Source organism: Pseudonaja textilis, chromosome 2 (genome assembly GCF_049901715.1).
Source record: "Pseudonaja textilis isolate UNSWEBS1 chromosome 2, rPseTex1.2, whole genome shotgun sequence".
Classification (NCBI taxonomy): domain Eukaryota; kingdom Metazoa; phylum Chordata; class Lepidosauria; order Squamata; family Elapidae; genus Pseudonaja; species Pseudonaja textilis.
This window is the reverse complement of record NC_141991.1, coordinates 107,530,839-107,545,902: the sequence shown is the minus strand read 5'-3', so window position 1 is coordinate 107,545,902 and position 15,064 is coordinate 107,530,839. Positions and strand designations below refer to the sequence as shown.

Here is a 15,064-nt window from a genome sequence, read left to right as displayed (position 1 = left end):
AGTGCAGGTTTTTCTGTAGAATCATATGATCCCCATTTTTTGCACTGATCAGTAACTGCATTTTATGAGAACCCTTATAGGCACAAAATGGAACGAATTAATGCTTTGGAACAATACCACTTGCTACAAGGATCTCTGCTTTATATCAAAAGAGCTGTTGCTTTTGGAAACTGTAGGTAGTTGCATCAAAGTACTAAGTTATGATTGTAATGCAACATATTAGCAATGTCTATCCTTCATAAAAAGATTACAAATGGAGGAAAATCCGATATGCTGCCCGACTTTCCATCCTTGTTATAAATGGTAGCAAGCTCTCACTGAAATCAACTTAAAGTTCTTTTTCCCCAGACAATAAATGTCTGCATGGAACCCACCCTTTAGATCAGTATGCATTATGTGTACACAAGTATTAGTCAGGGTGAACATAACAAAAAAGGCAACACAAAATAAAAATGCGATATTAGTAGTAACATCTACATTAAAAATTACCAATGAAATCGTTTGTAAAATAAGGCACCTCTTTTGTAAATTTATCCCCTATTTGCACATACTGCTCCCACTTCTTGAATGTATATAAATATAAGAGAGAAAATATGGAAATATGGACTCATATTTCAAACTTGCAGTAAACTCAACTGAAGTACAGGTAATCCTCGACTTATAAACATTCACTTAATAACCATTTGAAATTACAAGGACACTGAAAAAAGTGACTTATGACCATTTTCATACTTGTTGCAGCATCCCCACAATCATGTGATCAAAATTTGGATGCTTGGCAATTGGTTCATACTGTGAACCAATACTGCCATGTTCCGGGGTTACATGATCATCTTTTGCAACTTTCTGACAAGCAAAATCAATGGGGAAGCCAGATTTTCACGTAACAACCGTGTTACCAAATTAGCTGCACTAGTTCACAACTATGGCAAGAAAGGTAATAAGGTGGGGCAAAACTCACTTAACAACTGTCTTGCTTAACAACAGAAATATTGGGCTTGATTGTGGTCAAAATTGGAGGACTACCTGTAAATTAGTCCCAGAAAAATGCATATAGACTCCTATTATCAGGGGATAGATCTGTTCAGCCTAATCAATGGTGTGTAAGCCTTCAGGTAACCCCCAACTGATAGTCATAACTGGGACCAAACGTTCAATTTCTAAGCAAGGTACTTAAGTGAGTCACACCCGATTTTATGCTATTTTTTTGCCATAGTTATTAAGTGAATCACTGCAGTTGTTAAGTGAATCATGTGATCATTAAGCATATCTGGCTTCCCCCATTGACTTTGCTTGTTGGAAATCAACTGGGAAGATCACATGACCTCGAGCCACTGCCACATTTGCAAATCCATGCCAGTTGCCAAGCACCCAAATTTTGATCACGTGATTATAGGGATATTACTACAGACAGTCATAAGTAAGAAGCCCAATTATAAGTCGCTTTTCCAGTACCTGGAAAAAACAGTACTAAACAAGTGGCTTTAAGTTGAGGATTACATGTAGAGAACATAGGGGTATCTATATTTGTCTCTTTAAATAAAATTACTTTCCTTTTGTTCCCTTCTGCATGAGAGATGAACATTGCAACAAACCAACAAAGAAGAACTAAGTCATCCTCCTCCTTCCATGTCATGCCAGCATTCAAAGGCATTTCTGCTTCCAGTAGTGATTCTTGTTGTCACTTGCTTTAAGTAGCAAGACTTATTTTCAACGGCAATTGCCTAGTATATACGTAAGAGAGCTTCCTACCCCAAATTTACAGAGGGAAACCCCATCATCTGCCTATCCAGTACATGTGGTAAGACTGCTGCAATATCAGCAAAAGAAGTGCTCCACCCACCGAAAAAATTGTTTCTTCTTACATTGAATGCAGTGCAATGACCTTTTCCAAACAATTATTAAACCAAGGGCTCAAAGATCAGCAATTAGGGTTAAGTTCAGAACTGGATGAATAACTTCCAACCTTATCTCTGCCACCAAATTCGTTCTACTGGTTACTTCTACTGACTCTCTACCAGAGAGGAATGGAAAATCAACAAGATTGAACTAGCAAGACTATTTCAACATTGGAAGTTTTCTGTCCCACGATATAAAGGGTAGAAAAACAAAAGCGGCAGAAGAGAAAACAAGCTAGAGAACTGTTGTCAATGTGAATGTCCTTAGCTGACATGAAGTACTTTAAAAGAAAGCAACATTATCTTGCCTGGTTAAAATGTAACGATGTCCCTAACCTTCATGAATGCTACAGTACATATATCGAGTTTCCACTGCTATAATAAAAAGGAACTGAAGTTGCATAGGCACTCCAGAAAACTATGTTTAGGGAAGCTTTGCTAATTGAAGACTTCTAAAGAGTATTTTTGGAAGTCCCATGAAGGTCTTTTGAAATTAAGCATGACCATCCCTTATATTTTATGGGACAAGTCTTATGCTTTTAATGTACCCAATAATGAACACAAGTACCTTTTAAACCAGAAGATCTCTTCAGGATCTGCAATCCCATATTCTCTTAATTTCATCACCATAAGAGCACTCTTTTTGATAGCTACTTCATAGCGTTGGCTGCGGGAGAGGAAATTTAAATCTTCATGGTTGAAGCTGGGTTCATTTGCAATAATGGATTCTATGGGAAGAACAGATTTCATTGTTCAGTTTTCTTCAAAAGGATATAAGACCCTGTTCTCTGCTAAATAAGAGCATGTTTCTTATTTAAACAAATATGTTAGAACTACATTTAATGTTCTTAGCTGCAGTTATCATTCTGGTAACCACTTTTATAATTTAATACCGCTCATAATTAACATAAAGCTGCATTCACAAAATCTAGAAAAGTACAACCAGTACAAATGAATTACTTTCCTATCTTTGGGGGCGGGGGAATGAAGATTGGCAAAGGAAAAAAAAGTGAGGATTATTGGGGAGGATTTCATGTCATCATTTCTTACATAATGTTAGATGATACAGGTCAATTAATTGAATACAAGAAAGGAAAGTTTGACAGCAGGATGCGACAACTACTTTATTCTTAAAAGCCATCTCTTCTCATAGCATCTTTCAGCCAGGAAATTCCTTGTGTTGTGTTATCCTAAAACAGTCCTATTTTAGAGTGAGGTATATTCCTTGTGTGTCCAATCACACTTGGCCAATAAAGTATTCTATTCTATTCTATTCTATTCTATTCTATTCTATTGTCTGGAAGATTTATGGTTGAAATCTGCCATCACCTGCCCTGATGTGTGTAGGTAGGTGATGTCAGTGTGAAGCCTATACCCAGCAACATGACATAGTGACCTAGTTAGATTAACCCTTTAAGGCATTAGATAGGCATCAAGTGAACTAGGCTTTAGGCATACCAATACATCTTGTGTAACTTGACAAACATTTTTTTGGGGGGTGGGGGCTACCTGGAGTGGGAATGCCTCTTTTCTAAAACGCATCCTGAGACACCGCTTGCCAGCATGGTCCAAAAATTGAGGGGGAAAGAAGGCGTTCCCTTTCAAAGCGGTGCTTGTCCAGATGCAAAGGTGCACTTTTCATGGAGAAAACGCCGGTAAAGTTCTCGAAGGGCAACGATCCGCCTTTGCAGGGGCCGCCCCTGCTTGGGGCAGGCAGCAGAAAGCCTCCCCCGCGCACCACAAAGGGCTGCGCGGCTTTCTCTTGCATCCCATCCCCGTTATCCCGCCCGCTCTCACCGATCTCCCTGCGGCGCCGGGTCCGCTCGGCGCCCCCGTCCAAGAGGTTAGTTAGCAGCTCCGTCTTGAAAGAAGCCGCCTCTCGCTCCTTCCGCAGATCCGCGTTCATCATCGCGGCGGCCCGGCGCTCCAGCGAATAACAACCGCCAGCCGATTCCACTCGGGAAAAGCTTCCGGACCGGGAGAAATGTAGCCTTCGCCCCGTGACGACCCGGAGGCCCAATAGGGAACCGCTGAGCACCCGCGTGACTCCGCGGAGCCGTTTCCTTTTGCATAAGCGGAGCTTCCAGTTTAGGAGGCGTTCACAATGTTGAATTTGCACCATCGACGTTTAATTTCGTAGAAGTATGCGCCGGGCGTCCTTGTGAAACCAGGGTATTGGTTGCTTGGAATTATTGCACCCTGTTTTCGGCCCAGGTATCTGTTTACATATAATCCAAGCTATTCATGGTTACCACCCAAAAGTTTCGCTTTGCGTGTGCATCACGTTGCATAATCTGCCTGTAAAAAAAAAAAAAAACCGGGAAGAGTGTTTGTAAATTTCCAGAGTGTAAACAAAAGATTTAACTCGAGGGAACTAAAGTTAAACTTCCCCGCCGTCTGCTATGTGTTTATTTATTTTATTTGTATTCCGCCTTTACTGGTTTTACAAATAATTCAAGGAGTTGTACATATCTAACACACCTTCCTCCTCCTCTTTTCCCCACAACAACAACCCTGTGAGTTGGGTTGGGCTCTTTCATGGTTAAGGCTGGAGTTGAACTCTTGGTCTCCTGCTTTCTAGTCTGGTGCCTTAACTACCTGTATTAGACCAAAACTGGTTCTTAAAATTAAGAGTAAAGTTAGGTTTCAGACTGGCTGTTATTTGAATTTATGGCAGATCATGCAGGATTCTCTTTTCTTAGCCAGCCAGTATTGGAAAGGGAACAGGAAAAAAGAACAGCCCAGGGGAACAAGAAAACTGGGAATCAGAGAAAAGAAAAACTTCAGGAGCTTCAGAAAAGTAACAGAAAGTTGATTAGGGGTATTAAATTATAATTTCTGATTAAACTTATGTTTTAGTAAGGAGGATGCTCTAAAAACGCTTCTTAGTTTTATAGCAGGATAAATATTCAGAGCAGAAAAACATTGCAGATTTCTGATAGAAAGTTCTTTTTATCTTGTTTGACAATAGGATCTGCTTTTGCAAGCCATTCTGCACAATGCTTCCAGGAGCTGCAACATATCACTTTCCTTGGGAAATAAACTCTACTTCAGTACCGGAAGGGAAAACCCTGAGAACATATGGCAGGTAAGTGTGCGTCTATTTTTCTTTAATTTGGTCAATACAGTATCTGCTTATTTTCTCTATAATTGCAAGATCTGTTTGTGCTCTCTGTAATTACTACAGGAGGCAGTGTCACTGATCTGATTTCCTAAACTCAATTGGAAACAGTTGTTTTCTTTTTCCTTTCAGTTATTAGATAACTTGAGCTAGACAGTCCAAATCAAAGATGATCGGATATGCTAGGGTCAGCAAGATGGCACCCGAAGATTAGGGTAAGAAGGGAATTTTTATGCAGGTGGGATTCAGCTGGTTCGCACCGTTTCAGCAGAACTGGTTGTTAAATTGCTGGCTGGCCCCACCCTGCCTCTTCCAGGATCCCCCCGCAGCCCATTTTGGCTCCCAGGTAAGTGCAGGGAGGCCAACTAGGCCCAAAACAGGACATGTGAGGATGTGGTGTGTACTACTATGTGGCCTGGTAGGCCTCCCCGCAGCCTGTTTTTGCTCCTGGGAGGCTGCAGGGAGGCCTACTAGGCCCAAAAGAGGCTGCAGGGAGGCCTACTAGGCCCCTGGCCATGCCCAGAATGGCCATACCCACCCAGCTGGTCATTAGGGCAGAGAACCAGTTGTTAAATTATTTGAATCCCACCACTATAGGTAGTCCTTGACTTATGACCACAATTGAGCCCAAAATTTATGTTGCTAAGTGAGAAATTTGTTAAGTGAGTTTGCGCCATTTTGTGACTTTTCTCACTACATTTGTTAAGTGAATCACTGCAGTTCTTAAATTAGTAACCTGGTTGTTAAGTGAATCTGGTTTCCCCATTAACCTTGCTTGTCAGAAGGTTGCAAAAAGAGATCACAGGACTCCAGGACACTGCAACCTGATGGATTTCAAAGATCAGTCATTGTGCAGGGTGCCAAGATGTCTGACCACATACGTGGTGTTTATTCTTTTTATACCCCTTTTATGAGCAAGGAAACATAGCATAGATACAGCATTATATTGGAGAATAGATACCACATGGGTGAAACCTCCCAACCACATTGGTAAAACCTCCGAACCAATCCTTAAGAATAGTGCTGATGTTAGTGAAATGAGATCACCTATAACTCCGGAAAGTCTTGGGACTTTCCAACCCAAGGTAGAGAATGAGATCATGCCAAGAACAAAGAGGCCTATATAGGTTCTAGACACTGCAGTTTGCTGCTAGCGCCTAGCACCATCTACAGGATCTCAATAGCTACTACAAATTACTACTACAGCAACCATCATAAATGTGAGTCAGTTGCTAAGCATCCAAATGTAAATCATATGATCATGGGGATGCTGCAAAGGTCATAAGTGTGAAAAGTGATTATAAGTAACTTTTTTCAGTGCTGTTGTAACTGAGCAGTCACTAAATGAACTGTTGTAAATCGAGGATTACTTGTATTTTTAAATGTGTGCATATGCCTTTGTGTTGTTGGACTAATATTGTGGAGTTGGCAGTGTTTTAGGTGTTGATAAATTTTAAAAAATTAGATCCTCTTATCTTCAACAACTATCAAGAATTTACTGTTCCTTTTCTGAATAGACATTGAAGATTTGATTCGAAAGGAAAGAGATTCTTTGTAATGGCCCAAATATTAAACCAGTGTTTTCCTTAACATGGGGTTAATGAGTATACTGTACTTTGTAATGGCCAAAATATTAGACCAGTATTTTCCTTAACATGGGGTTAATGAGTATACTGTACTTTGTAATGGCCAAAATATTAGACCAGTGTTTTCCTTAACATGGAGTTAATGAGTACACTGTACTCAGCTTGGTTTTGTATTTTGCATTGAACATGTGGCATGATTCAGTTGTATTTAGCACATGGTATGGATTTAGCTTAGAGATTTACTTCTAACCAATGTTATTGCCATGTTATTGGACCATGGCATGTTGTGTTTCATGGATCGCAGAGTCAGTCCATAAAACATAGTGTGCCATGGTCCAACTTAAATGTTGTTGTATTTAGATTCACCTTGAAAGCATTCCCTTTCAAATTTAGACCAATAACTTGCCTTTAGTTTAGACCAATAATTAGATTTTAAACTATTTTTTCCAAATATTATGTATATTGTTTTCTATTTCTATCTTAACGAATATATCTTTTCTTTTACATGCACTGAGACCATTTGCAGCAAGACAAATTCCTTGTGTGTCCAATCAAATTTGGCCAATAAAGAATTCTATTTTCTATTCCATTCCATTCCATTCCATTCTATTTTATTTTATTCTATTTGTCATACATTGTTTGACCTTTATATCTGCCTAGATATAATAAAATATGGTTAAAACATATTTTGACTACTGTATTATTTGATATTTCTGCCCCTACCTCATGATATATACATGATATTGTTAGTATTATTAGTATTCTGGAAATGAATTTGTGTATCTTAACTATTAATAACATCTAAAACTTTCTTTCAGGCTTCACTCTTATGATATGGCCATTTCCCAAGCCATCTTAACAGCTCAGCATGCATCTGATCAGCACTGTATTCCAGTTTGCACAAAGTTTGTCGAACCTTTTCAGGCCCAACTTGGATCTTGGTATATTGTCCTGGGGGAAACTGAATTCAAGGAGGGTAAGGATATCTATGATTTTTAATACTACGGGACCAAAAAAATCTCCCAATAAATATGAACAAGTAGAACCATTCTTAAGGACTCAGCAAAAAATTAAGCCAATTCATTCTTAAAGGCAGCTAAACATAAACGCCACTATCATGGGTGCTTTATAATAGACAAAAAAGATGCAGATTGTGGGTCTGCCATGCTAGGGAAAGCCCTACCCCAGCCAGAAGCCATGTTGGGATAATCCCAGAATTACTAGGCTTCTGAATTTAAGTCACTAAATCTTACTTGGGTTGAATTGGAGTCTGCTTCTCCCCATCCAGGCCTTGAAAGTCTCTAGATATGAGATCCAGACTTCCACTATTTTGCTGTTTGGCTCAGTATATAATTGGGTATCTATCACCTATATCTGAACCAAGATCTTTTTAACATTTATATTTTACCGTGTTTTACTAATCTAGGTGAAATTTTAATATATATTGCTAGTCCATGTATGATGGACTAGCCATACGCTAAATACCATAAATAAACTGGGTATCATAGCTGTACTGATGATACCTCACTCTGAACCAATGCGTATGTTAAACCAGTATGATTTTTGTCTTGTGTCCAGGCTTAAATATCATTCTGGTTTTTCTTAATGAAAAATAGTACATGTAGGCAAGAAAGGAACCATTACTGCAACAATTAAATGTCAGAGTTCCTACTAGGACATCTTTTCTTTATTCACAAAGGGTTGGTGGTAGGGGTAGATACCTATCTTGGAAAGCTCAGGAGAATTTTGAAAGATTAGGCTAAACAAAGCTTGGCCTTCATCACACTATCATATCAAGTTGATTCTTTTTAATCCCAGAAATATGAGGAGCAAAGATTTCAATATTTTTTCTGTGAAATTTGGAAGGCTGCAGTAACACCAAATACCTCAGATGGGAATTGTTCAGTAACAGAGTTCTGTTTCTGAGGCCCCGGGGGCAAGGCATATCTTCATATGTTAATAGCAGAGATCTTCTGAGCCTCATGAGCAGGGCACATCTTTATATATTAATAATGGAAGTGCATTCATGACTTTCAACTCACACAGATTATAGCTGCCAAGTATTTCATGCATTGATCTGCTGGTGAGAGGTTGGTGTGAAAATTGCCCTTTCTTCCTGAGGAATTATCTCAAGTCTTTGATTACCTTTAATAGTGTCACTCAGTAGACAATGTTTAGACAAAACACCCTTTATTTCTCCTACTTGCTTCTTTCTGTTCTGACTGGGATTTGAGAACTTTGTTTCTTTTATAGACCTGCTTTTGAAAACTTGGGGAAGTATCAGGGAAATGTGGGAAGAAAAAAGTGCAGAAGGTTAAAATATTTTGCCTGTCCTGAAAAGGACTTCTTCCATGCCACTTGCTTTTTAAAAATAATAATTTTATTAAATTGCAATAATAAAAACCTAATAAAACTAAAAAGGAGAAAAAAAGAAAAAGAAAATAAAGAAAAAGAATAATATACAAAGGGCTTCTTCTTCATCACAAAAAGCATAAACAATATTAGATGTTTATTACCTCTTAAAATATAGGAAATTATCTCTTCTTCCCATATCACTTCCCTTATCTACAAATAAATCCTTAAAGCCTTGTCATTTCAACATAGATGTCAGAAAAAGTCCATTAATACAGAGATATTACTTCTATTTGATCTTTATCAAATATACTAATTTTATATATTTCTACATATATCAATCTTGATCTGTAGTCCCTTCAAATAATGCTTAGAACAGGGGCCCCAGCCCTGATCTGTGGATCGGCACCGATGTGTGGCATGCCAGAAATGGGGCCGCGTAAACAAGCAAAAACCCCGTCAATGGGATGCATGCACCATGCGAAACCACGCCTCTTCCTGTCCATGGAAAAATAGCAATAGCACTTAGACTTATATACCACTTCACAGTGCTTTTACAGTCCTCTCTAAGCTCTTTTACAGAGTCAGCATATTGCCCCCAACAATCTGGGTCCTCATTTTATCAATATCAGAAAGATGGAAGGCTGAGTCAACCTTGAGCCGGTGAAACTCGGACTGCCAAACTGCTGGTAGCTGGTGATCAGCAGAAGTAGCCAGCCGTACTGCATTCTGACTACTGCGCCACAGTGGCTCTTTAAAAACTTCTCCATGGAACCGATCCCTAGTGCTCAAAAGGTTGGGGGCCACTGTCCTAGAACTTGATTTCTTTTTTTCTTTGTCTTTTTCTTCACACCAAATTCTTTAAAGGTTTGATAAGTCTCTTTTGTAAATCCAATATAAGGAAACTATCTAAGTCACTCTCCTGAATTGTTATTTGTATAGCCCTTTAATTATTAAAACATCAGCCAATTTCTTTTACATGTCCAGTGAAGTGATGGGATTCAAAAGTTTCTCCTACCGGTTCTGTGGGCGTGGCTTGGTGGACGTGACTATGTGGTCATTTGACTGAGTGGGTCAAAAGATAAATTCACTTTAACAATGCTCTTTCTTAGCAACCAAAATTGTTCCATTGTTGTCATAAGTCGAAGACTATCTCTGCCTTCCTCTGCATAGCAGCTTTGCCTAGTAAACTTTCCTTTTCTGGGAATTTCTCCTCTGTGTTAGAGACACCCAAATAACTAAGATGATATAAGGTCTCCTGCTGGAGCAGCGGGTTGGATTAGATGACTTCTGAGGTCCCTTCCAGCCCTAGATTGCTGTGCTGTTTCAAAGCATCCTCTGAAGCTGTGTCTAGTGCCAGGCTTTGTGTCCTTTCTCTCCTTTTTCTCTCCTTCCCTCCCTATCTCATTCATCCATATCTCATTCACTTTCCCTTCCCTCTTTCTCCCTTCCCTCCCTTTCGTTCTCCTTCCTTCTCTCCCTCCCTCTCTCTTCCTTCATTTCTCTTTCTTTCTCCCTTCCCTCCCATTCTTTCTCCCATCCCTCCCTCTTTCTTTCTCTTTTTTTTCTTTCGCCGGACTCCCACCTGCACCCTGTTTGGGGCTTAGTAAGCCTCTCTGCAGTATCCTGGAAGCAAAAACGGGGCAGGGGGAAGCGCCCCCCGCCCCCACATCATGTTTTGGGCCTTGGAAGCCTCCCTGCAGCCTCAGGAGAGCCAAAACGGGCACGAGGGGCCCACACTGCACCCTGTTTTGGGCCTAGGCATCCCTGAAGCCTCAGAAGAGCCAAAATGGAGCACAGGTAGACCATGCCACACACCCCTGTGCCCCATTTTGGGCTTAGGAGGCCTCCCTGCATTTGCCTGGGAGCCGGAACAGGGTGCGTGGGACTCCTGGGAGGGGTGGGGCAGTGTCAGCTGGTTGCTGGACTACCAGTTCGCCAAACTGGATGTAAAATTAACATCCGATTCGCCCAAACCAGTTGAATCCCACCCCTGGTCCAGTGTAACATCTTGTTCCATTTCATTCTTGTAGGTTGTCACTTTTAAAATCCAGTTTTAAATCGGTTTCATATTTGTCAGATACAACTTCCTTTTCAATAATATGTTTTAAACATAGTCTGTCTATTCAGGCAGACTCTGATAAAATTAATTTGTGGGCCTGTCGTTCCTTCAGTATGTCTTGCAGTCCTCTCAAGGGGAACTTGTGTCTCCTGAGCACTTGTGGATGAAAAGTCACTGCTTTTCAGATTTCTCATGACACTGAATGTCTGCTCAAATGTTAAATGAGAAATATCCTTTATGAGTATAAAACTGATTTATTGTAGCTTAGAGCAGGTAGTACAGGCGTATTTGTCATTTCCAGTTCTCCTTGTATACACTGTTTGTTCTAGTTAGGTGAGGCTTTCCACTTTAGGCACATTGTTGGTTAAGTTTCTTCTAAATATTTGCTTGGATGTCGAAAGAATTGAATATAATCCTTTGAATATAGATTTCCAAAGAGGAGAAAAGAACAAAGAAAACATTAAACGACTGATGTATATACCATAGATTTAGATCTCTACATTTCACTTTAAAATTTTATTCCTCACTAATTCTCTTTATGCACTCTGGAATTCTCTTGTCACCTGCATTTTGTAAAGTAGCAATTGTTAGGCCTCCTCTGAAAGCCTGTCTCTTCTCTTCCATCATATTTTTTTAAAACCACCTATTTGCTTTCAATTTATCAAGTCTAATTGCGTATTTTTCATTTTGTAAACCACTTAGAGATGGTTTTTTTAGATGAACCTGTATAAAATATATATTACAAAATAAAGTGCTTTGTATACTGAAGTAACAAAGAGTGGAACTGCCACACTGTATGATTTTGGTGAACATTTGTTTTAATTGCATTATTAACTATGAAATCATTTTAAGAGATCCTTTAATTCAAAATGTGGTGATTTATTTATTCTTTTTTATTTCAGGTGAGTTGATTATAAAGGCTCGTGTATTTACATGTGTAGAAGGAATAAATCTTCACTTATTCGAAAAAGCCATAGAGGAACAAAGAAAATATTTCCAGGAGAGAAGGAAATATCATGAAGGAAGCATATGTTAGTGCTATGCTTTAGCCAGGATTTATTTTTGAGCACAAATTTTGCTGTTCTGTATATGATCACTCATATCTTGCCTTTAATCCTGGTTTTGTTGTAGAATATATTGTTTTGTGAATACTTATTTAAAATTGGTTTGATACAATGTTTTAGACTCAGAGAATGCATATTATGTCCAGTGTTTCACAATGGGTCTTTGAATCTTATACATCATTCTGTTTAGAAACCCATATAAACAATAGAGCATGCAACGGGCTAAATAGAAATCTTTATTTTGGAAGATTATTTTTTGGAAATCACAGAAGCTTGATCCTTAAGTTATTAAGAAGTTTCTTAATATGCTAAAGAAACCAAGGTTAGTAGCTGGTTGGGGGCATGGCTTTTCATTCTAATTTTATCGATAGAAAAACGTGTTTTCATTGGCTTGGCATGCTCCCATTTCTCTTTATACAATTTCTTGTTTTCCTGACAGTTGTTGAACACCTTCTATTTCAGAATATATCAGAATTGTGAAATAATGTAGCTTTTAATTTGATCCTGAAATAAAACTTAATATGCTGGTTCTAGAAAGTAATAAAAGGAACTTTTCCTTTATTTTTCGATTTGTATTATAGAATCCTACTAAGATCTGTCTTGTTGCCTGTATTTACTGTATATTTATGAGACATTGTAGATGTGATCATTAGGCTTCAGGTAGATCCTATCAATGTGCTAATGGCATCCATCTTAATCATTTTCATCAGGACCAGACAAAACTGTAGTGTTTGTGGCTAAAAAAACAGATTGAATAATATCCAATTTGTTGGCCAGATGTGATTCCTACATCTTGAAATCAGTGACATGGGTACTTTATACGAGCTGGGCATTGATCATGAGAGAGCGGACTTGTGGTATAAAGGGTCTTGTTTCTAAAAGAACCCTACAGGGTTATTGAATATCTTTCCCAAGCTACAGCTGATTTTTTCCAAGTACAGTATGTCTATCTCTGGACAGAGATTTGTCCATAATTAATTAATTTGTCCATAATTAACTCCAATGTTAGTTTTAGACTGGTTTGATAAGACCTTACAGGTGAAACTCGAAAAATTACAATATCGTGCAAAAGTTCATTTATTTCAGTAATGCAACTTAAAAGGTGAAACTAATATATGAGATAGAATCATTACATGCAAAGCAAGATAGTTCAAGCCATGATGTGTCATAATTGAGATGATTATGGCTTACAGCTCATGAAAACCCCAAATCCACAATCTCAGAAAATTAGAATATTGTGAAAAGGTTCAATATTCGAGGCTCAAAAGTGTCCCACTCTAATCAGCTAATTAAGCCATAACACCTGCAAAGAGTTCCTGAGCCTTTAAATGGTCTCTCAGTCTGATTCAGTAGGAATCACAGTCATGGGAAAGACTGCTGACCTGACAGTTGTGCAGAAAACCATCGTTGACACCCTCCATAAGGAGGGAAGGCCTCAAAAGGTAATTGCAAACGAAGTTGGATGTTCCCAAAGTGCTGTATCAAAGCACATTAATAGAAAGTTATGTGGAAGGGGAAAGTGTGGAAGAAAAAGGTGCACAAGCATCAGGGATGACCGCAGCCTGGAGAGAATTGTCAGGAAAAGGCCATTCAAAAGTATTGGGGACTTTCAGAAGGAGTGGACTGAAGCTGGAGTCAGTGCATCAAGAGCCACCACACACAGATGGATCCTGGACATGGGCTTCAAATATTGTATTCCTCTTGTCAAGCCACTCCTGAACAACAAACAACATCAGAAGCGTCTTACCTGGGCTAAAGAACAAAAGAACTGATCTGTTGCTCAGTGGTCCAAAGTCCTCTTTTCTGATGAGAGCAACTTTTGCATCTCATTTGGAAACCAAGGACCCAGAATCTGGAGGAAGAATGGTGAGGTACACACTATAAGATGCTTGAAGTCCAGTGTGAAGTTTCCAGTCTTGTTGATTTGGGGAGCCATGTCATCTGCTGGTGTTGGTCCACTGTGCTTCATTAAGTCCAGGGTCAATGCAGCCATCTACCAGGAGATTTTGGAGCACTTCATGCTGCCTTCTGCAGACGAGCTTTATGGGGATGCTGACTTCATTTTCCAGCAGGACTTGGCACCTGCTCACACTGCCAAAAGCACCAAAACCTGGTTCAATGACTGTGGGATTACTGTGCTTGATTGGCCAGCAAACTCTCCTGACCTGAACCCCATAGAGAATCTATGGGGCATTGCCAAGAGAAGGATGAGAGACATGAGACCAAACAATTCAGAAGAGCTGAAGGCTGCTATTGAAGCATTCCTGGTCTTCCATAACACCTCAGCAGTACCACAGGCTGATCGCTTCCATGCCATGCTGCATTGAGGCAGTAATTTCTGCAAAAGGGGCCCAAACCAAGTACTGAGTACATATGCATGCTTATACTTTTCAGAGGTCCAATATTGTTCTATGTACAATCCTTGTTTTATTGATTGCATGTAATATTCTAATTTTCTGAGGTTGGGGATTTGGGGTTTTCATGAGCTGTAAGCCATAATTATCTCAATTATGACAAATCACAGCTTGAACTATTTTGCTTTGCATGTAATGAGTCTATCTCATATATTAGTTTTACCTTTTAAGTTGCATTACTGAAATAAATGAACTTTTGCATGATATTCTAATTTTTCAAGTTTCACCTGTATAATATCAGATGTTGATAGAAGTAACACTGCTTGCCTCTTGGCTAAATACACAAGTCCCAAATGTCTCACTATCTAGTTACCTATTACATAGGATGGTTAAAAGAATTATTACTCAACATCTACATCTGATTTTTAGTAATAAATTGTTGAAATGCATAGTTTAACGACATTTAAGAAATTAACAGGTGCCTGTTAGTATCTGAACTGGCAGATTTACTACACCAAGGCTTTTTCCTATTTATTTTTTATTTTAATTATATTGTTAATGTGTGTGTATGCTTACTTTTCTGTTAATTAGTTTGATGTAATTAAATAAAATATGGAAAAGTTATAA

At 39.0% G+C, this 15,064-nt stretch overlaps 2 protein-coding genes across 5 annotated transcripts in view; one reads left to right on the top strand and one right to left on the bottom strand.

Annotated features, from left to right (window-relative positions):
- ACOX1 (acyl-CoA oxidase 1) overlaps positions 1–4,020 on the bottom strand; it is a 26,219-nt gene extending 22,199 nt beyond the window's left edge. For 2 of the 4 annotated variants that reach the window (XM_026702025.2, XM_026702024.2), the window contains exons 1-2: positions 3,696–4,020; positions 2,467–2,626 (exon numbers count right to left, since the gene is read on the bottom strand). In XM_026702025.2, coding sequence (XP_026557810.2) covers positions 2,467–2,626; positions 3,696–4,020 — 485 coding nt within the window. Of the gene's footprint in view, positions 1–1,752; positions 1,835–2,466; positions 2,627–3,695 lie in introns of those variants that run through there. The other 2 variants (XM_087924837.1, XM_087924839.1) reach the window with 2 other exon arrangements.
- TEN1 (TEN1 subunit of CST complex) lies at positions 3,981–15,064 on the top strand. Its single transcript, XM_026702029.2, has 4 exons — positions 3,981–4,112; positions 4,870–4,986; positions 7,424–7,581; positions 11,922–15,064. Exons 2-4 carry the CDS (start codon positions 4,898–4,900, stop codon positions 12,053–12,055), a joined length of 381 nt encoding a protein of 126 aa, XP_026557814.1. The 5' UTR covers positions 3,981–4,112; positions 4,870–4,897; the 3' UTR covers positions 12,056–15,064.

Bases quoted from the DNA above. Each gene is read 5' to 3' on its own strand.
- TEN1 (XM_026702029.2), top strand. From the start codon at position 4,898: ATGCTTCCAGGAGCTGCAACATATCACTTTCCTTGGGAAATAAACTCT. The intron at 4,987-7,423 runs GTAAGTGTGCGT...ACTTTCTTTCAG, and splicing joins ACCCTGAGAACATATGGCAG to GCTTCACTCTTATGATATGG. The intron at 7,582-11,921 runs GTAAGGATATCT...TTTTTATTTCAG, and splicing joins GGAAACTGAATTCAAGGAGG to GTGAGTTGATTATAAAGGCT.